Genomic DNA, 21,620 nt, shown 5'->3' on the forward strand with positions numbered 1-21,620 from the left:
GTAGTGGGATTGCTGGGTCATATGGTAGTTCTACTTTGAGTTTTTTAAGGAACCTCCATACTGTTCTCCATAGTGGTTGTATCAATTTACATTCCCACCAACAGTGCAAGAGGGTTCCCTTTCCTCCACACCATCTCCAGCATTTATTGTTTGTAGATTTTTTGGTGATGGCCATTCTGACCGGTGTGAGGTGATACCTCATTGTAGTTTTGATTTGCATTTCTCTAATGATTAGTGATATTGAGCATTCTTTCATGTGTTTGTTGGCAATCTGTTTATCTTCTTTGGAGAAATGTCTGTTTAGATCTTCTGCCTATTTTTGGATTGGGTTGTTTTTTTTTTTTTTTTTTATTGACCTGCATGAGCTGCTTGTATATTCTGGAGGTTAATCCTTTGTCGGTTGCTTCATTTGCAAATATTTTCTCCCATTCTGAGGGTTGTCTTTTCATCTTGTTTATGGTTTCCTTTGCTGTGCAAAAGCTTTTAAGTTTCATTAGGTCCCATATGTTTGTTTTCATTTCTGTTTCTCTAGGAGATGGGTCAAAAAGTATCTTGCTGTGATTTATGTCAAAGAGTGTTCTTCCTGTGTTTTCCTCTAACAGGTTTTTTTTTTGCTTTTCTTTTCTTTTTTTTTTTTTTTTTGCGGTACGCGGGCCTCTCACTGTTGTGGCCTCTCCCGTTGCGGAGCACAGGCTCCGGACACGCAGGCTCAGCGGCCATGGCTCACGGGCCCAGCCACTCCGTGGCACGTGGGATCTTCCCGGACCGGGGCACGAACTCATGTCCCCTGCATCGGCAGGCGGACTCTCAACCACTGCACCACCAGGGAAGCCCTAAGAGGTTTTTTTTTTAATTAACTAATTAATTTATTTTTGGCTGTGTTGGGTCTTTGTTACTGCGTGTGGGCTTTCTCTAGTTGCAGCGAGAGGGGGCTACGCTTCGTTGTGCTGCACAGTCTTCTCATTTCAGTGGCTTCTCTTGTTGAGCATGGGCTCTAGGGTGTGGCATGTGGGCTCAGTAGTCGTGGCTTGCGGGCTCTAGAGCGCAGGCTCAGTAGTTGTGGCACACGGGCTTAGTTGCTCCGTGGCATGTGGGATCTTGCCTGACCAGGGCTCGAACCCGTGTCTCCTGCATTGGCAGGTGGATTCTTAACAACTGTGCTACCAGGGAAGTCCCCTTCTAAGAGTTTTTTTTACTCTCTGGCCATACATTTTGGTCTTTAATCCATTTTGAGCTTATTTTTGTGTATGGTGTTAGGAAGTGTTCTAATTTCATTCTTTTACATGTAGCTGTCCAGTTTTCCCAGCACCACTTACTGAAGAGGCTGTTCTTTCTCCACTGTATATTCTTGCCTCCTTTATCAAAGATAAGGTGACCATATGTGTGTGGGTTTATCTCTGGGCTTTCTATCCTGTTCCATTGATCTATATTTCTGTTTTTGTGCCAGTACCATACTGTCTTGATTACTGTAGCTTTGTAGTATAGTCTGAAGTCAGGGAGGCTGATTCTTTCCACTCTGTTTTTCTTTCTCAAGATTGCTTTGGCCATTTGGGGTCTTTTGTGTTTCCATACAGATTGTAAAACTTTTTTGTTCTAGTTCTGTGAAAAATACCATTGGTAGTTTGATAGGGATTGCATTGAACCTGTAGATTGCTTTGGGCAGTATAGTCATTTTCACAACGTTGATTCTTCCAATCCAAGAACATGGTATATCTCTCCATCTGTTTGTATTGTCTTTTATTTCTTTTATCAGTGTCTTACAGTTTTCTGCATACAGGCCTTTCTCCTTAGGTAGGTTTATTCCTAGGTATTTTATTCTTTTTGTTGCAATGATAAGTGGGAGTGTTTCCTTAATTTCTCTCTCAAATTTTTCATTGTTAGTGTATAGGAATGTGAGAGATTTCTGTGCATTCATTTTGTATCCTGCTACTTTACCAAATTCATTGATTAGCTCTAGTAGTTTTCTGGTAGCATCTTTAGGATTCTCTATGTATAGTATCATGTCATCTGCAAACAGTGACAGTTTTACTTCTTTTCCAATTTGGATTCCTTTTATTTCTTTTTCTTCTCTGATTGCCGTGGCTAAAACTTCCAAAACTATGTTGAATAATAGTGGTGAGAATGGACATCCTTGTCTTGTTCCTGATCTCAGAGGAAATGGTTTCAGTTTTTCACCATTGAGAACGATGTTGGCTGTGGGTCTGTCATATATGGCCTTTATTATGTTGAGGTAGGTTCCCTCTGTGCCCACCGTCTGGAGAGTTTTTATGATAAATGGGTGTTGAATTTTGTCGAAAGCTTTTTCTGCATCTATTGAGATGATCATATGGTTTTTCTCCTTCAGTTTGTTAATGTGGTGTATCACATTGATTGATTTGTGTATATTGAAGAATCCTTGCATTCCTGGGATAAACCCCACTTGATCATGCTGTATGATCCTTTTAACGTGCTGTTGGATTCTGTTTGCTAGAATTTTGTTGAGGAGCTTTGCATCTATGTTCATCAGTGATATTGGCCTGTAGTTTTCTTTTTTGTGACATCTTTGTATGGTTTTGGTATCAGGTTTTGGTGGTCTCATAGAATGAGTTTGGGAGTGTTCCTCCCTCTGCTATATTTTGGAGGAGTTTGAGAGGGATAGGTGTTAGCTCTTCTCTAAATGTTTGATAGAATTCGCCTGTGAAGCCATCTGGTCCTGGACTTTTGTTTGTTGGAAGATTTTTAATCCCAGTTTCAATTTCAGTGCTGGTGATTGGTCTGTTCATATTTTCTGTTTCTTCCTGGTTCAGTCTTGGAAGGTTGTCCTTTTCTAAGAATTTTTCCATTTCTTCCAGGTTGTCTATTTTATTGGCATATAGTTACTTGTGGTAGTCTCTCATGATCCTCTGTGTTTCTGCAGTGTCAGTTGTTACTTCTCCTTTTTCATTCTAATTCTGTTGATTTGTGTCTTCTCCCTTTTTTTCTTGATGAGTCTGGCTAATGGTTTATCAATATTTTGTTTATTTTCTCAAAGAACCAGCTTTTAGTTTTATTGATCTTTGCTATTGTTTCCTTCATTTCTTTTGCATTTATTTCTGATCTGATCTTTATGATTTTTTTCCTTCTGCTAACTGTGGGGTTTTTTTGGTTCTTTCTCTGATTGCTTTAGGAGTAAGGTGAGGTTGTTTATTTGAGAGTTTTCTTGTTTCTTCAGGTAGGATTGTATTGCTGTAAACTTCCCTCTTAGAACTGCTTTTGCTGCATCCCATAGGGTTTGGGTCATCATGTTTTCATTGTCATTTGTTTCTAGGTATTTTTAAACTTCCTCTTTGATTTCTTCAGTGATTCTTGGTTATTTAGTAGTGTATTGTTCAGCCTCCATGTGTTTGTATTTTTTACAGTTTTTTTCCCCTATAATTGATATCTAGTCTCATAATGTTGTGGTTGGAAAAGGTACTTGATACAATTTCAATTTTCTTAAATTTACCGAAGCTTGATTCGTGACCCAAGATATGATCTATCCTGGAGAACGTTTCATGTGCACTTGAGAAGAAAGTGTATTCTGTTGTTTTGGGTGGAATGTCCTATAAATAACAATTAAAACCACCTGGTCTGATGTGTCTTTTAAAGCTTGTGTTTCCTTATTTATTTTCATTTTGGATGGTCTGTCCATTGGTGAAAGTGGGATGTTAAAGGCCCCTACTAATGTGTTACTGTCGATTTCCCTTTTTATGGCTGTTAGCATTTGCCTTATATATTGAGGTGCTCCTATGTTGGGTGCATAAATATTTACAATTGTTATATCTTCTTCTTGGATTGATCCCTTGATCATTATGTAGTGTCCTTCATTGTCTCTTGTCTTTATTTTAAAGTCTATTTTCTCTGATGTGAGTATTGCTACTCCAGCTATGTTTTGATTTCCATTTGCATGGAATATCTTTTTCTATCCCCCATTTTCAGTCTGTACGTGTCCCTAGGTCTGAAGTGGGTCTCTTGTAGGCAGCATCTATACGGGTCTTGTTTTTGTATCCATTCAGCCAGTCTGTGTCTTTTGGTGGGAGCATTTAATCCATTTACATTTAAGGTAATTATCGATATGTATGTTCCTATTACCATTTTCTTAATTGTTTTGGGTTTGTTTTTGTAGGTCTTTTCCTTCTCTTGTGTTTCCTGCCTAGAGAAGTTCCTTTAGCTTTTGTTGTAAAGCTGGTTTGGTGGTGCTGAATTCTCTTAACTTTTGCTTGTCTTAAAGGTTTTAATTTGTCCGTGGAATCTGAATGAGATCCTTGCTGGGTAGAGTAATCTTGGTTGTAGGTTTTTCCTTTTCATCACTTCAAATATGTCCTGCCACTCCCTTCTGGCTTGCAGAGTTTCTGCCGAAAGTTCAGCTGTTAACCTTATGGGGAGTCCCTTGTATGTTATTTGTTGCTTTTCCCTTGCTGCTTTTAATATTTTTTCTTTGTATTTAATTTTTGATTGTTTGATTAATATGTCTTTTGGCGTGTTTCTCCTTGGACTTATCCTGTATGGGACTCTGTGCTTCTTGGACTTGAGTGACTGTTTCCTTTGCCACGTTAGGGAAGTTTTCGACTATAATCTCTTCAGATGTCTTCTCAGACTCTTTCTTTTTCTCTTCTTCTTCTGGGACCCCTATAATTCGAATGTTGGTGCATTTAATGTTTTCTTAGAGGTCTCTGAGACTGTTCTCAATTCTTTTCATTCTTTTTTCTGCTCTGCGGCAGTTATTTCCAGTATTCTCCATTCTTCTTCAGTTTTTCTGCTATTGATTCCTTCTAGAGTATTTTTAATTTCATTTATTGTGCTGTTCATCATTGTTTGTTTGCTCTTTAGTTCTTCTAGATCCTTGTTAAGCGTTTCTTTAATTTTCTCCATTCGATTTCTGAGATTTTGGATCATCTTTACTATCATCACTCTGAATTCTTTTTCAGGTAGACTGCCTATTTCCTCTTCATTTGTTTGATCTGGTGGGTTTTTACCTTGCTCCCTCATCTGCTGCATATTTCTGTGTTTTCTCATTTTGTTTAACTTACTGTGTTTGGGGTCTCCTTTTTGCAGGCTGCAGGTTCGTTGTTTGTCTTATTTCTGGCGTCTGCCCCAGTGGGTGAGGTTGGTTCAGTGACTTGGGTATGCTTCCTGGTGGGGCGGGACTGGTGCCTGTGTTCTGGTGGGTGGGGCTGGATCTTGTTCCTCTTTGGGCAGGGCCGCATCCGGTGGTGTGTTTTGGGGTGTCTATGAACTTAGTATGACTTTAGGCAACCTCTCTGCTAATAGGTGGGGTTGTGTTCCTGTCTTGCTAGTTGTTTAGTATGGGGCATCAAGCACTGGAGCTGGGTCTTAGTGTTGAGACAGAGATCTCTGGGAGAGCTCTCTCCAATTAATAATACGTGGGGGGCTTCCCTGGTGGCGCAGTGGTTGAGAGTCCGCCTGCCGATGCAGGGGACACGGGTTCGTGCCCCGGTCCGGGAGGATCCCACATGCCGTGGAGCGGCTGGGCCCTTGAGCCATGGCCACTGAGCCTGCCTGTCCAGAGCCTGTGCTCCGCAACGGGAGAGGCCACAACAGTGAGAGGCCCGCGTACCGCAAAAAAAAAAAAAAAATATATATATATATATATATATATATATATATATATATTACGTGGGGCCAGGAGGTCTCTGGTGGTCCAGTGTCCTGGACTCGGCTCTCCCACCTCGCAGGCTCAGGCCCGACACCCGGCCGGAGCACCAAGACCCTGCCAGCTTCACAGCACAGAAGAAAAGGAAGAAAGAAAAAAATAAAAAACAGAACCCCAAAACAAATGGTGAAAGCAAAACTAAACAGGCAAAATCACACAAAGGAATATACACACACACTCATAAAAAGAAAAAAATGGAAAAAAAAAAGACGGCCCCAAGACAAATGATAAAAGCAAAACTAAACAGACAAGGGACTTCCCTGCTGGTGCAGTGGTTAAGAATCTGCCTGCCAATACAGGGGACGTGGGTTCAATCCCTGGTCTGGGAAGATCCCACGTGCCGCAGAGCAGCTAAGCCTGTGTGCCACAAGTACTGAGCCTGTGCTCTAGAGCCCGCAAGCCACAACTACTGAGCTCACACCCAACAGCTACTGAAGCCCATGGCCCTAGAGCCTGTGCTCTGCAACAAGAGAAGCCACCATGTACTGCAATGAAGAGTAGCCCTTGCTCGCCACAACTAAAGAAAGCCTGCACACAGCAACAAAGACCCAACACAGCCAAAAAATAAAAAATAACTGAACAGACAAAATCACACAAAGAAACATATACACACACAGACACACACACTCACAGACACACTCACAAAGAGAGAACAAAAAAAGGAAGATAGCAACCAAACCAATAAACAAACCCACCAATGAAAACAAGCACTAAAAACTAAACTAAGATAAACATAACACCAAAAACAAATCAAATGCAGAAAGCAAACCCCAGGTCTGCAGTAGCTCCCAAAGTCCACCGCCTCAGTTTTGGGAACATTTGTTGTCTCTTCATGTATTCCACAGATGCAGGGTTTATCAAGCCGATTGAGGGGATTTACTCCACTGCTCCTGAGGCTGCATGGAGAAATTTCCCTTTCTCTTCTTTGTTCGCACAGCTCCTGGGGTTCAGCTTTGGTTTTGGTCCCACCTCTGCGTGTAAGCTGCCCTCAGGCCTCTGTTCCCTGCCCAGACAGGAGGGTGTTAAAGTAGCGGCTGATTAGGGCTCTCTTGCTCACTCAAGCCAGGGGGAGGGAGGGGTACGGTAGTCATAATTGGAACGTGGGGCGTGCCTGTGGCAGCAGAGACCAGCATATTACAACAGCCTGAGGCATGCCATGTGCTGTCCCAGGGAAGTTGGCCCTGGATCACAGGACCCTGGCAGTGGCGTGCTGCACAGGCTCCCAGGGAGGTGTGGGTAGTGACCTGCACTTGCACACAGGATTCTTGGTGGCAGTGGCGGCAGCGGTGGTGGTCCATGCCTGTCTCTGGGGTGCGAGATGATAGCTGCGGCTCACACCCATCTCTGGAGCTCGCTTAGGCGGTGCTCTGCCGTCTGTGGGCACACAGAGCAAGAAGCCCTTCTCCTTGTGCACTCTGAAATTATGATCTCTTGCCTCTCCGGCAGGTCCAGACTTTTTCCCGGTCTCCCTCCTGGCTAGCTGTGGCGCACTGGTCCCCTTCAGGTTGTCTTCATGCAGCCAACCCCAGTGCTGTCCCTGGGGTCTGACCTCCAAAGCCCAAGCCTCAACTCCCAGCTCCCACCCGCCCCGATGGGTGAGCAGACAGGCGTCTCAGGCTGGTGAGTGCTGGTTGGCACCGATCCTCTGTGTGGGAATCTCTCTGCTGTGCTCTCCTCTGTGGCTCCGAAGCCTTCCCCCCTCCACCACCCGCAGTCTCTGCCTGCGAAGGGGCTTCCTAGTATGTGGAAACTTTTCCTCCTTCACAGCTCCCTCCCAGAGGCGAAGGTCCTGTCCCTATTCTTTCATCTCTTGTTTTTTCTTTTTTCTTTTGCCCTACTCAGGTATGTGGGGATTTTCTTGGCTTTTGGGAAGTCTGAGGTCTTCTGCCAGCATTCAGTTGGTGTTCTGTAGGAGTCGTTCCACATGTAGATTTTTTTGGATGTATTTGTGGGGAGGAAGGTGATCTCCACGTCTTACTCCTCCACCACCTTGAAGGTCTCCCCCTCACACCTTCTTTATCCTTTTATCTATTGATGGGCACTTGGGTTGCTTCCGTGTCTTGGCTATTGTAAATAATGCTGCAGTGAACATAGGGGTGCATATATCTGTTCAAATTAGTGTTTTGTTTTCTTGGGGTAAGTACCCAGGAGTGGAATTGCTAGATCATATGGTAGTTCTATTTTTAATTTTCTGAGGACCCTCCATACTGTTTTGCGTTGGCTGCACCAATTTATATTCCCACTAGTAGTGCACAAGGGTTCCCTTTTCTCTACATCCTCACCAGTATTTGTTATTTGTTGTCTTTTTAATCACAGCCATTCTCACAGGTGTGAGGTGATAGCTCATTGTGATTTTGATTTGCATGTCCCTGATGATTAGTGATGCTGAGTATCTTTTCATGTACCTGTTGGCCATCTGTATGTCTTATTTGGGAAAATGTCTTTTCAGATCTTCTGCCCATGTTTTAATCGGATTGTTCATTTTTTTGATGTTGAACTGTATGAGTTCTTTGTGAGGCCTCTTTCTTGATCAAAAAGGGAGACTGTGTGTTAGTGAGAATTTAAAGCAACTAACTTTCTCCTTGATCTAACCAGAGGAGTGAAAGAGAATTAAAAATTACTCTGTGACTCCTTGGCACTCAGTTTCCTGCCTCAGTGCTGTTCTTCCCTTTGGGAACTCTGCTTTAAGCATCAATGATTGGAAAAGCCCCAAAACCACTCACCCGAGATGGTCTCCAGTACTCAGATGTGTCCATGTATGAAAACGCAGACTCACTGCCTCCGCAATTAAACACTTCTCATAGCTGCTAAAGATTCACAGTCTGCTATCCATGGAGCATACTTTAAAATTCTTAACAATGTTAACCATTTCTCATTTGCCAGTAGGATCTGAGAGAATAGTATACTGTATAGTGAAGTTTTAAATTTGAATACATTTTCTTTCAGATCTTATATGTCCGTAATATTTTATTCAGGTTTAAACGTATAAAGGTTTATTAAGGGCTAACCTAAATAACTTTATGTACCTACTGTAGAAGCAAGTTAAAAAGTACACAAAAGCTTAATTACTACAGTTTAATTTTATGTGTGGTCAGTTAATCTGGTTTTACAGTCCTGGCCTTGAATTGTTCCCAAAGTTATAATTTTGATTAGTGAAGAATAGTTTGAATATTTTTTCTATTACCATATTTCATTTATTTTAAAATAAACAGTTTTTCCCACTTTGACATCTCTGACAGCTGGATACATCTTAGAAGTGATGGTGTGTCATAGCTTACTTGATAGCTAGTTTTCCTTCTTGTACACAAAATGGTGTGTCTTAAAGTCAGTGGATCTTATGTTTGATGAAATATGATAAAACACATTCATAGTATTTAAAATTAAAAATATTATACAGGCATATCTCAGAGATGTTGCAGGTTCAGTTCTAGACTGCTGTTGTAAAGCAAATATCACAATAACATGAGTCACATGAATTTTTGATTTCCCACTGCATATAAAAGTTATGTTCACATTATGCTGTAGTCTGTTAAGTATGCATAGCATTATTTTTAAAAAAACAGTGTACACACCTTAATTAAAAAATACTTGGGCTTCCCTGGTGGCTCAGTGGTTAAGAATCCGCCTGCCAATGCAGGGGACACGGGTTCGAGCCCTGGTCTGGGAAGATCCCACGTGCCGCGGACCAACTAAGCCCATGCACCACAACTACTGAGCCTGTGCTCTAGAGCTCGCAAGCCACAACTACTGAAGCCTGCACGCCTAGAGCCTGTGCTCTGCAACAAGAGAAGCCACCGCAATGAGAAGCCTGTGCACCGCAACAAATAGTAGACCCCGCTCGCTGCAACTAGAGAAAGCCCACACACAGCAACAAAGACCCAACGCAGCCAAAAATAATAAATAAATTTTAAAAAAAGACTTTATTGCTAAAAGATGCTAACCATCGTCTGAACTTCAGCAAGTTGTAGGAGTAACATCAGAAGTCACAGATCACAGATCACCATCACAAATACAATAATAATGAAAAACTTTGAAATACTACAAGATCTAAAATATGACACAGAGACATGAAGTGAGCAGATGTTTTTGGAAAAATGGCACCGATAGACTTGCTTGATTCAGGGTTACCACAGACCTTCAGTTTTTAAAAAACACAGTATCTGTGAAGTGCAGTAACATGAGCTATGCCTGTATGATGAGGGCTCTGGGAAGATGGCAGAGTAGGAAGCACCAGAAATCTGTCTGCCCACCTTGGTAGCAGTTGCATTGGCAGAATCCAGTGTAACTTTATTGGAACTCTGGAGTCAGCTGAAGGCTTGCAACTTCCAGAGGAAGCCTTGGACCATAAATTACAATCAGTGTTGGTCAGTTTTAACCGTGGCAGACAGCCATGCACATATTCCTGGAGCAGCTTGCACACAGTATGGGATCCGGGGTGGACACAAAGGACGCTGTCCTCCAAATATCATATCTGTGCTGATCACTGACCGCTGCTTCTGATCACAGAGGTGCTGATAAAGGCGTGGGCGGCCTTTGTTGTTGCACCTCCTCCATTGTTGCAAGCCCCTCCCCGTCTGGCTGAGGTGACTTTAAAGGGACTTACAGGGCTGGCACCTACCTCCCCACTTTCACTTTCCTCTTTGTCCCCTTTTTGGAGCCAGACGTTGAAGACTAAGACATTCAAAAGCAACCACATATACAGGGGAATTAGCCACCCTGCATGTCCAGGGGGAGGCACAGGCTTAGCCATGAGCTGAGAGGACCTTGAGTTTCTGCTCCGGCTGATCTTTGGCACAGAGACAGCCTGCACCTGTCAGAAACCAGTAAACCCCGGGGAAGGAGGAGAGTCTGGTGTCCAGAGTTAACACATCATTAGATTCAAATGTCCACTGTCCAACAAAACACAAGGAATACAAGGAACAAGGAAAGTATGGCCCATTCAAAGGAAAAAAATAAACGAATGGGTTCGTTCTGGTCAGACCGCTGGGCAACAGGAGGGGGGCCTGGAAAGGTCAGAACGAGGTGAGACCTCGCTGTCCTCTGACCCAGAATGCCGGGGGTCATTCTCCTGTCTCAGATATGTGCTCATGCCTTTATAAAGTTTTTTTGTTTTTTGTGGGGTTCTTTTGGTTTGTCTGTATTTTTCTAGTACATCTGTGTTCCTAAGGATACTTTTTTCTCTTGCCTCTCTAGCAGTATTTTTCATCTGTTAGGCTGACTTTCCTATGAAAAACTGTTCTTTAGGATTTCTGGTCATTGATTTATGTTTTCAAGGTGGAAATAGAACAGTTTCCTTAAAAAAGCACTTTTAACAGGAACCTGAATAGTGGACATTTTACATATCATTTAAAATTTTTGTTGTATACACTGTTGTGTAGTTATTTTGAAACGCTTGCTGTATTTTGGAGGGGTTTGGTCAGAGTTGGTAATTCCCCCAAGGTTCAACTCTGTGTTTGTGGGACATACCATATAGTTTTATTCCTACTCTACTATGCGAAGGCAAGTAGCAGACTGAGGGATGCATCCTTCTCCACGGGTAAAATGAACTGTTTACCAGGGCTAATGACTCTCCTGCTTTCTTTCCTGAGAGTTATGTTTAACTCATACATAAAAGCAGGTCAGGTTAAATAAAATTAGCCTGTAGAACTCCATAATCATGGATAAGAAGTGTTTTATGAGCTTTGTTTGAATTAACTTCATTTAATCGCCACAGCAGTCTTGCACGTTCTATTATCCTAATTTTAAAGATGAAGAAACTGAGGCAGCTAGAAGGTGGTGGAGCTGGGATTTGAAGCCACGCAGAACCCCAAGCCTCTCCCTTATCCAATGTGTTCTGTTCCTTCAAAGACGGGAAGTTCCATAGCCTATCACAGACTTGGAGGCAGAGACTGCACTGTCTATGTAAGGATAGAGTTGAAAAGCCAGTAATTTTTAAATGCTTGGACTCTCCAGGAAAAAGACCTCCACCTGGTGGAGCACGGTGGCGGGCTGCCTTAGCGTGGGGAGCCCCATGTACTTCCGCTCGGGAGCTCAGGAATTTGGAGAACCGGGATGGTGGAAGCTCGTCCACAACAGGCCCCCTACCCTGAAACCCGAGGGAGAGAAGCTGTCCATCTCCACTCTGAAAGTGAAAGGTACTGTCGTGAGCTGAGAGGTGCCAGTGTAGACAATCCGCTTTTACCAGGCACGGAGCCCTTGCCTCCCCGGAGCCGCTCTGCCCCACGGTTTTATTCTAACACAGTTGTTTATGCCGTAAATAAATATTATACGAAAAATGTTTCATAACTGCCTAATCAAGTTACCAGTTTAATAAATTTCCTGTAGTATCTGAAAGGTTCTCTAGTTTCGATCTGTTTGTTTATGGTTTTAATCTTTTTAGTATGGAAAATTTTAAATATACAAATGTGAAGTAATATAGTGAAGTAATATAGTGAATCCCGTGGTACCTTTGTCTTCACTTCAGCAGTTAACACTGGCAATCTTGGGGGGATTTTTTTGTTTGTTTGTTTGTTTTAAATATGTATTTATTTATTTGGCTGTGTTGGGTCTTAGTTCCCCCTCGGCATGTGGGATCTTAGTTCCCCAACCAGGGATCAAACCCTCGTCCCCTGCATTGGAAGGTGGATTCTTAACCACTGGATCACTTGGGACGTCCCAATCTCATTTTATCTTGGCCCCTGGGTCCTTTCTCCCAACCCTCCACACATCCCCACCCTCGGATTATTTAGAAGCAACTTCCAGGCATCAGCACTTCCTTCTTAAATATTTCATGATTTATCTCTTATCCATAAGGGCTCTCTTTTGTAGCCTAACCATAATGCCATTTTCACACTGACAAAAAATTAACAGTAGCTCCTTATATCACACATTGATCTGATTTTTTTTTATCTGAAAAGTTTTTAATGACCTTTTAAATTTTTAAAAATCTAATTGGGAACAAATCTCCTAGTACTGAAGGTGTAAAGCCTGAACGTCCCCCACATGCCCAGCCTGCCTGCAGCTTCACTCCTGTCTCTTGTGAAGCTTTCAGAAGTCCTCTCTGCATATTGAAGCATTTTTTTTTTTACTAAAAATAACCCCATAAACTGATTCATACTATATTACTTGTTCTCCATCTTTTTCCCCACTTACCAGTATACATTGGACATCTTCCCATAACAGTACATGTAGATCTACCCTATTTTCTTTTATTTCATTGCATTCCATTGAATGGCTATGTGATAATTTATTAAACCTTTACCCTGTTGATGGACATTTTGGTTATTTCTGTCCACTTTTGGTATTTAAACAATACTATACTTACACACATTTGCCAGTTTTTTTGTGATGAATTCCTGGAAATAGGTTGCTGTATCAAAGGGCATATTTATTCAGAATTTTAATCATATTGCCAAATTACCCTCCAAAAAGTTGTAATAAAATTATGCCCTATCAAAAAGGCATGAACTATCCATTTTCCCCCTACACTCTCTGAGCATTATCAAACGTTTAACGGTTACCAGTTCCAGTAGGAGAAAGACGCTGCAGAAGTGTTTACATTTGCATTATAATTCCTTTTTCCTGGTTAAGAGAAATCTAAATCTTGGTTTAGGGCATTCATTTAACATTTTTCTCTTTCAAACATGTAAGTAGAGTCACAGTAAGGTAGAAGAAGAAGCTAACGTTGAATAGCTATTAAAAAATTTAGATATTTATTCTTTTCCAGCAGCCTCGAAACCAACTTTAGATCCCATCATTACTGTCGAGGGACTTAGAAAGCGGGTGAGTCGGAATCCTGTGGAATCTGCCATGGAATTGAAAGAGAAGAGGTCTCGCACTCAGGAAGCGAAGGACATCCGGAGAGCCCAGAAAGAGGCGGCTGGCTTTCTTGACCGCAGCACCTCCTCGACGCCTGTGAAGTTCATCAGCCGAGGACGCAGGCCGGATGTGATTCTGGAAAAAGGAGAAGTGATCGACTTCTCGTCCCTGAGCTCCTCCGACCGCACCCCGCTGACAAGCCCATCTCCTTCCCCGTCTCTGGATTTCTCTGCCCCTGGGACCCCTGCCTCTCATTCAGCCACGCCCAGCCTGCTCTCAGAAGCCGATCTGATTCCAGACGTGATGCCGCCACAAGCCTTGTTTCACGGTAAGACGGCCCGTCCTCGGGTCTCTTGGGTTGTGTGTGGCCCTGAGGACAGTGTGCGCTGTCCCTGTGGGCGGCGGGTCCGCATTCCCCTCCTGCTTTCTGCTCTGCGCAGATGACGATGAGATGGAAGGCGACGGCGTCATCGACCCCGGGATGGAATACATCCCGCCCCCTCCCGGCTCGGCCGCCTCGGGTCCAGGGGTTGGAGGCAGGAAGAAGGTCAGAGCCCCTGAGCAGATCAAGCAGGAGGTGGAGAGTGAGGAGGAGAAGCCCGACAGGATGGACATTGACAGCGAGGACACAGACTCCAACACGTCCTTGCAAACAAGGGCTCGAGAGAAGAGGAAGCCCGTGCTGGAGAAGGACCGGAAGCCCAAAGGGCCCAGGTTCACCCCCGTGAGCATCTACGAGGAGAAGCTGCTCCTCAAGCGGCTGGAAGCCTGTCCTGGGGCCGTGGCCATGACCCCAGAGGCCCGACGGCTGAAGCGGAAGCTGATTGTCCGGCAGGCGAAGAGGGACCGGGGGCTGCCCCTCTTTGACCTGGATCAGGTTGTGAATGCCGCGCTTCTGTTAGTGGACGGGATTTATGGGGCCAAAGAAGGAGTTTCCAGGCTTCCAGCTGGACAAGCCATGTACAGGACGACCTGTCAGGACTTCAGAATCCTTGACCGGTACCAGGTAAGTGCTGGCCTCGCTCTCCAACTCCTGGGGCCGCAGCTCCAAGGAGCACGTGGGCATGTGGAAGAAAACAGCAAGGGAGGGAGGTACAAAAATGGCTGGGCTGTATTTTTTTTTATTTGTCCAATATGAACATCCTTTCATACATCTGAGTTTGGATTTTTGTTTTCCTTTTGGAAATTTCCTTTTGGGGATTCCAGAAGGAACCTAGATGTTCTCTTTGTATCTCTTAGTCCCTGAGGGTGACTGTATATGGTTTGGGTCATGGCTTTGATGGACAGGTTTGTTGAGGACATAAGAGCATACTGGACACTGAGCTGAGCAGGAGTGAAGGCGTGTGGACATCTGTGTAGTTAGGTGACACCCTGCAGAAAGAGCAGCTGGGGTCAGTGTGGGTCAGCGTGGCTAGAGGATGCCTGTGTGTGAGCGCTCCCGGGAACAGTTGATTCCACCCAGAAGTGCTGGAATCCGCCTTCCCACGGCAGGAGCAAGACGGCTTCTCTCCTTTATCTTTGCTGGAGTTTGCTACTAACCATCCTTTAACTGGTTTTGCTAATCTGGTGGCTGTAAAATGAAGCCTTGTTTTTTATTTACATTTCTTTGATGACAGGTGAAGTTAAACATTTTTCCTGTTTCCTAGTTGTTTGTGAATTGCCTGTTTGGACTCTTTGCACATTTTCCTATCTGCGTCTTTGGACACTAGTGGGGTCCGGTCTTTGTTGCCAGTGTTCTGATATTACCCAGTGATGATACCACGTGTGGGGCTTTTCTTCCCTGGGGCTGGGCCTTTGCTCTGTGGGCCTTGCCATTTGAAACGCTCCTTCTTTTTTTTTCTTTTTTTTAAAAATAATATTTATTTATTTATTTGGCTGCATTGGGTCTTAGTTGTGGCACACGGGATCTTCTTTGCGACATGCAGGATCTTTAGTTATGGTATCCTTGATCTAGTTCCCTGACCAGGGATTGTACCCAGGCCCCCTGCATAGAGAGTGCAGAGTCTTAGCCACTGGACTACCAGGGAAGTCCCTGAAACGTTCCTTCTTGAGTTCTGGAATTTCCTAGCTTCTATTTTCTCTGGTTTGTCTCTTTAGAGCACCCCTCTTGTTTGGATATTGGACGCTCTAGACCAGAGATTTGCAAGCCTTTTCTGTAAAGGGTCAGATAGTAGTAAGTAACTGTGGCTTTGCAGGCCAGCCCTGCTGTGCTGTGTGAGAGCAGCGTACATGATACATGATGAAGGGGTGTCGCTGTATGCCAGTAACATGTATTTACAGAAGCAGGCTGGATTTGACCTGTGGGGTCTGTAGTTTGCCAAAGACCCTTGCTGTAGCTGGATCCCCTTAATTTTCTTTATTTCCCTATCTCCCAGCTTTCCTTTCCTGGGAAGTAGTAACCTGCCTGCCCACGTCCTAGAAGCCTCATAGGTAGGACCAGGAGCTGACCATGCAGTTGTTGAACTTCACCTGAATTTCCCTGTTTTCAGGCCAGAGCTTCCACCCTTGGCTGCCTCAGAATCTCTTCGGAGCCGCCAGGGTCTAGCCTGCCCCTGCAGGGAGGAGTCATTTCTGGATGTGAACGGCAGAGGTGTCACTGGAGCTTTAACCTCTTGACTAAAGAGACGCTCGGTCCCTAGCCACCCTGCTCACCCTCAACTTCAGCAGGACCTGACGCCCCCGTTGCCGCGCTGTCCTGAGGCATCGGCTCTGGCCCGTCTCACCACTGCCCCAGGGTTCGGCTCTGCTGGTCTTAGTCACTTGCCACTTACTCATACGCTTGCGTTGCTGTCATCTGCTCCCCTCTCCTTTGTTCTCATAGGTTTGTCTTTTTAATCCCTACACTTAATTTTTAAAAGTATGAAATGCATTGTACCCATAGAAGAATGCAAGGAACATATGGATATAATTTAGAGGTTAATACGTTATTTCATTATGAATCTAGCTCCTGGGTTAAGACACAGGGCATTAAAAACACCTTAAAGGGCTTCCCTGGGGGCGCAGTGGTTGAGAGGCCGCCTGCCGATGCAGGGGACGCGGGTTCGTGCCCCGGTCCGGGAAGACCCCACATGCCGCGGAGCGGCTGGGCCCGTGAGCCATGGCCGCTGAGCCTGCGCGTCCGGAGCCTGTGCTCCGCAACGGGGGAGGCCACAGCAGTGAGAGGCCCACGTACCGCAAAAAAAAAACAAACACCTTAAAGATCCTTCTGGGCACTGCTTGCTCCCTCCAGAGGGAACCACTTTCTGACGTTCAGTGTTAATCATTCCTCTGCCTTTTTAACCTCTTTATCCCTAAACAGTGTACTTTTAGTTGTTTTGTTTGTTTGTTTGTTTGTTTTGAAAACTAAGTAGGAAGCACAGACTGAGCTGTGTAAGGAAATTGCTGCTATTAGTTGAAGGCTTCCAGGAGAAGATAAGCTTGACGGGCTTTTTGGGTCACTGATGTAGACTGAATTGTGTCCCCCAAAGTGTATATTGAAGTCCTGACCCCTGGTGCCAGTGAATGTGACCTCATGTGGAGCTAGGACCTTTGCAGGTATAAGTAGTTAAGCTGAGGTCACACTGGAGCAGGTTGGGCCCTTAACCCAGTGTGACTTCTGTCCTTACAAGAGGAGAGACACACAGGAGACATGCCATGTGATGCCTGAGGCAGCTTTCACAGCTTTTAGAGTGATGTGTCTGCAGAGCTAAGGGGCCGCAAGCCTCGCCAGCCACACCAGAAGCCAAGAGAAGGGCATGGAATAGATTGCCCCCCAGCGCTTCTGAGAGACCACAGCCCTGCTGGCACCCTGATGGCTGGCTTCTGGCCTCCAGAACCATGGAGAAGGGATACACACACTTCTGTTGTTTAAGGCCCCCTGTTTGTGCAGCGTTGATACGGCAGCCCCAGCAGACTCGTCCAGTCGTCTTCTGGCTTCAGCTGCCGTGACGTGACCCCTTCCTGGGGAAGTCGGTGGCTAAGGTCGTTAAGGAGTCCTGGGAGTCTGAGCATCAGCAGGCTGCAGTGTGTACCAGGGAGTGTGCGGAAATCTGGTCGGGGTGGTGGCGGGTGGGTCCCTGTCCTGCGTCAGGGCTGCCGTGCTTCCCTCCAGCTTGTCAGAGGTCAGGGCGGTTATCTGTGGGGTAAGTGTCCTCCGCTGACCCAGGGAGCCCGTGGAGGGAGCAGGGGAGCCTCACGTGGCGTTGTGAACCAAGCTGAGCACGGACAGGCCTCCTCGGGTTTACAAGACGGTCCAGTGGGGCAGAGGCTTAGTGGCGGTAGCCTCAGGATGTCTGCCCCTTGAGTCACACTTGTCGCTCTGTACCGGCCGCCATCGTGGTCCTGGCATCTCCCCTCGCCGGAGCCCCATCTTCCCCTCTGCTGAATTGAACCCCCTGTCTCCTGCTTCCCATCTTTACCTTTTCATAGGTTTACTCCCTTCTTTAGTAGCTTCCAGAGGAAAGCTGCCCGGGAAGTAAACTTTGAGACCTTGTGTGTCTGAAAGGCCTTGAACTTAGAGCCAGAATCCCCAGCTAGCGCTGGGTAAAGCTGAGTGCCAGCTTAACAGCAATGCTGGAAGGAAGCCGGCAGTGGAGCAGTGCTTTCAGAGTCTTCGGGAAAGCTAGGTTGAACAGGGAATTCTAGGCCAGTGAGTCCTCTGCCGAGGACCCCCAGTGTCACTTCCTTTAGACCCTTAGGCCAGTCAGAGTCCCTGTAGAAGACTCTTCAGTCTCGGGACCCTTGTGGCCACCAAGAGAGGGGGTCTCAGCCTTCAGCTGGTGCAGGCCTCACCACTCAGTGCCACGTGAGCTGCCCGTCCAGAGCCTGGTTAGGCCTTCTGTAGAGCTGGGCCCCAGACTCCTGTGGGGAGGGCAGCCACCCCGCGGGTGGGAGGGGGGTTGGAGGTTTGGGGCCTTCCTGTTCCACCCACAGCTTTTACCTGCTCCTTAGTTTTTCCCAGTTCCAGAGGAACCTGGTGCTGCCACCTGGGTTAATTTAGGAGGATTCTGCAGTATAGGTTGGGCCGGTTCTCACTTCACTGAAAGCCAGCTTGGGATTTTGGCTTTAAATCTGCTACTTTGTGTCCATCTGCTTCCCAGTTACTTTGGTTTCTTCTCCTGATCTTTTTGTTCTTGCCTGCTTGTCTTTTTTTTTTTTTTTTTTTTTTTAAGTCTGTTTCTTGTAGTTGGGTTTGGGGAGGAAATAAAATTGGATGTTTGTGTTTAATCCCCCATCCTAACCTGGAATTTTAGTATCACTTTTATGCAGTTACATAGGGAGCAGCCGTAAATGCATTTGTTCAATCCATTCTCTTTCTTGTCTTCTGATCAACATACTCATAGCTGTAACTGTCTCTATGATATTTTAGCCATGACTCATGACCTTTGAAATGATGTGATTTTTTTTATCAGTCAGTACTTTGTGTTTTGTAATTTTTCTTAGCATTTCCTCTTTAACCCAAGAGTTATTTATTTAGTGGTAAATAACTCGTAGTTTTCTTAGATACATGAGAATTTTTACAGTATCTTTTAGTCATTGATTTAATTGCTAATCAAATTATATTGCAGTCAAAGAAAATAGTCTATGTGATGTTGAATCTTTTCTATAAAGAAAATTGTAGGGCCTCCCTGGTGGCGCAAGTGGTTGAGAGTCCGCCTGCCGATGCAGTGGATACGGGTTCGTGCCCCGGTCTGGGAGGATCCCATATGCCGCGGAGCGGCTGGGCCCGTGAGCCATGGCCGCTGAGCCTGCGCGTCCGGAGCCTGCGCGTCCGGAGCCTGTGCTCCGCAACGGGGGAGGCCACAACAGTGAGAGGCCCGCATACCGCAAAAAAAAAAAAAAAAAAAAAGAAAATTGTATGTTCTATTTTTCTTCTTTTTATAGGTCCTAACTTAAGACATGTATTGATTTTTCTCTATTAATTTTTAATATTATCATGTGCTCTTCACCCTGCAAACAAAAAAATACCTTTGTGTGCTCTCCTTTGCCTTTTTTCTTTTGTGTTGCTTGTTTAGGTACCAGTAAATCTCACTAAAGTGTTCACTCAGTCTCACTTCCCATTGCTTCTTCCGGGTTAACTTCTTGCTAGAGTACTTCGTCTAATAGTTCTTTAAAATACGGTCTTTTTGAGGTTAATTTTTAAACCAGTATGCCTCAGAAGATCTTCACTTCACTCTTGCATTTAAATGCTAACATAGTTGGATATAAAATTGTCTTTTCTTTTAACGTTTTAGCATTATTACTCCATCATCGTCTTGCTGTAATGTCGTTCCTGGAGCCACAATGTCAGGCTTACTCTTGTTTCTTTGTAGGTGGCCTCCTTTTTTATTGTCCCATGTCCTGAAGCTTTCCGAGTTTTCTCTTTGTTTTTGATCTTGACTTGTGTTCATACGTTTCAAGTGTTTTTTGCTCTCATTTATCTTGCTTGGCACCTCTTCTCTTTCAGTTACACGTGTCCGACATGCTTCTTGGTGTTTATCCTCCTTGTTCTGTGAGCACCTTGGGACTGTGGTTTTGGTCTGGTGTCTCATTAACTTGGGGAAATTCTCAGTTGTTATTGCTTCAGGTGTTTCTTCTGTTCCTTTTTCCTCTTTCTGCTATTCCCATTATGCATATATTACACCTTTTGTAGTTGTACCACAGTTTTTGGATATTCTGTTCCGTTCTGCCTTTCTTCCCTTTGCTTTTCAGTTTTGTCAGTTTCTGTTGACATGTCCTCAAGCTCAGGAAGTCTTTCCTCAGCCACGTCCGGTCTACCAATGAGCCCATCAAAGCCATTCTTCATTTCTGCTACAGTGGTTTTGATCTTAGCATTTCCTCTTTATTCTTTCTTAGAAATTCCATCTCTGCTTAAATTACCCATCTGTTCTTTCATGTCCTCTACTTTGTCCATTAGAGCCTTTAACATGCTAATCATAGTTATTCCCGGTTCAGTAATTCCAACATCTCTGCCATATCTGAGTCTGGTTCTGATGCTTCTGTCTCTTCAAACTGTGTTTTTGCCTTTTAGCTTGCCTTGTAATTTTTTGTTGACAGCCAAGGATGGTGTCCTGGGTACAAGGCACTGTGGGAATAGGCCGTTCGTGATGTGGTGGGGAGGTGTTCTACAGTCCTGGGATTGGTCCTCGGTCTCTAAGTGAGCGTGTGCCCCTGGGCTGAGACTCCACAAGGGCTTCTCAGTTTTCCTCCCCAGTTAGGTGGGACAGGGTGGCTAGAGGGGGCAGGGACTGGCTATTCCCTTCCCTCAGGTAGGTTAGGCTCTGGCAGAGTAGTTTCGCCTGAGGGCATCCTTGTTAAGGAGCACAGATACCCTGACAGTTCAAAATGAGCCGCTGCCAGTGGCAGCAGGAGGGGACTTTTCTTTGATCTTCGCAGTGAGCGCCTGGTAGAGCCTGCTAGAGGTAAAACTCACCAAGTGCGGGGCCTCCCTGGTCTCTGTTCTCTCTCCCAGCACTGCTGCCCGAGGCTTCTTACTCCAGTAGGTTGTGAACCTCTGTATCCACTTGTCTGTCTCCAGTCTGCGAGGCAGCGGTTTGCCCTGTGACCTTACTTCTCTGATGGGTCGGAGAAGAGTTGTTGATTTGCAGCTTGTTCAGCCTTTTCCTTGTTATGGTGGAGTGAGCACTTCCGAGCTCCTTACATGCAGGACTGGAACCCGAAGGGAAACTCATGCTTCTTTATTTTGGGAAATTCCTCATCATGCTCTTTAAATACATTCCTCCTTTATTTTTTTCCTCCCCTTCTGGACTCCTAGTATGAATGTTGACGCCATTACTTCTTTATCTCTTCATTTGGTTTTTTGAAGAGACCTATCCTTAACATTGTTTGTTGAGTGCTTACAGGCAGACCTCAGAGATGTTTCGGGTTCAGTTCCAGACCACTTCATTAAAGCAAATATTGCGACAGGGAGAGTCACGTGAATATTTTGGTTTCCCAATGCATGTAAAAGTTACGTTTACAGTATAGTGTAGTCTATCAAGTGTGTAATAGTATTATCTCTAAAAATCCAATATATATACCTTAATTAAAAGATCCTGTATTCCTGGGACTCCCCTGGAGGTGCAGTGGTCAAGAATCCGCCTGCCAATGCAGGGGACACGGGTTCGAGCCCTGGTGCAGGGCTAAGCCCGTGTGCCACAACTACTGAAGCCCGTGTGCCTAGAGCCTGTGCTCC

General features: G+C 44.9%; 1 protein-coding gene across 2 annotated transcripts in view; it reads left to right on the forward strand.

Moving 5' to 3' along the window:
• The window catches only part of KAT14 (lysine acetyltransferase 14), a 40,370-nt gene that overhangs the window by 10,805 nt on the left and 7,945 nt on the right, over nt 1–21,620 (forward strand). The window contains exons 4-6 of one of the 2 annotated variants that reach the window (XM_060077689.1): nt 11,624–11,805; nt 13,377–13,796; nt 13,909–14,474. In XM_060077689.1, the coding sequence (XP_059933672.1) occupies nt 11,624–11,805; nt 13,377–13,796; nt 13,909–14,474 (1,168 nt within the window). The remainder of the gene's footprint in view (nt 1–11,623; nt 11,806–13,376; nt 13,797–13,908; nt 14,475–21,620) is intronic. The other variant, XM_060077690.1, reaches the window with a different exon arrangement.

This window comes from Mesoplodon densirostris, chromosome 16, assembly GCF_025265405.1.
Source record: "Mesoplodon densirostris isolate mMesDen1 chromosome 16, mMesDen1 primary haplotype, whole genome shotgun sequence".
NCBI lineage: Eukaryota > Metazoa > Chordata > Mammalia > Artiodactyla > Ziphiidae > Mesoplodon > Mesoplodon densirostris.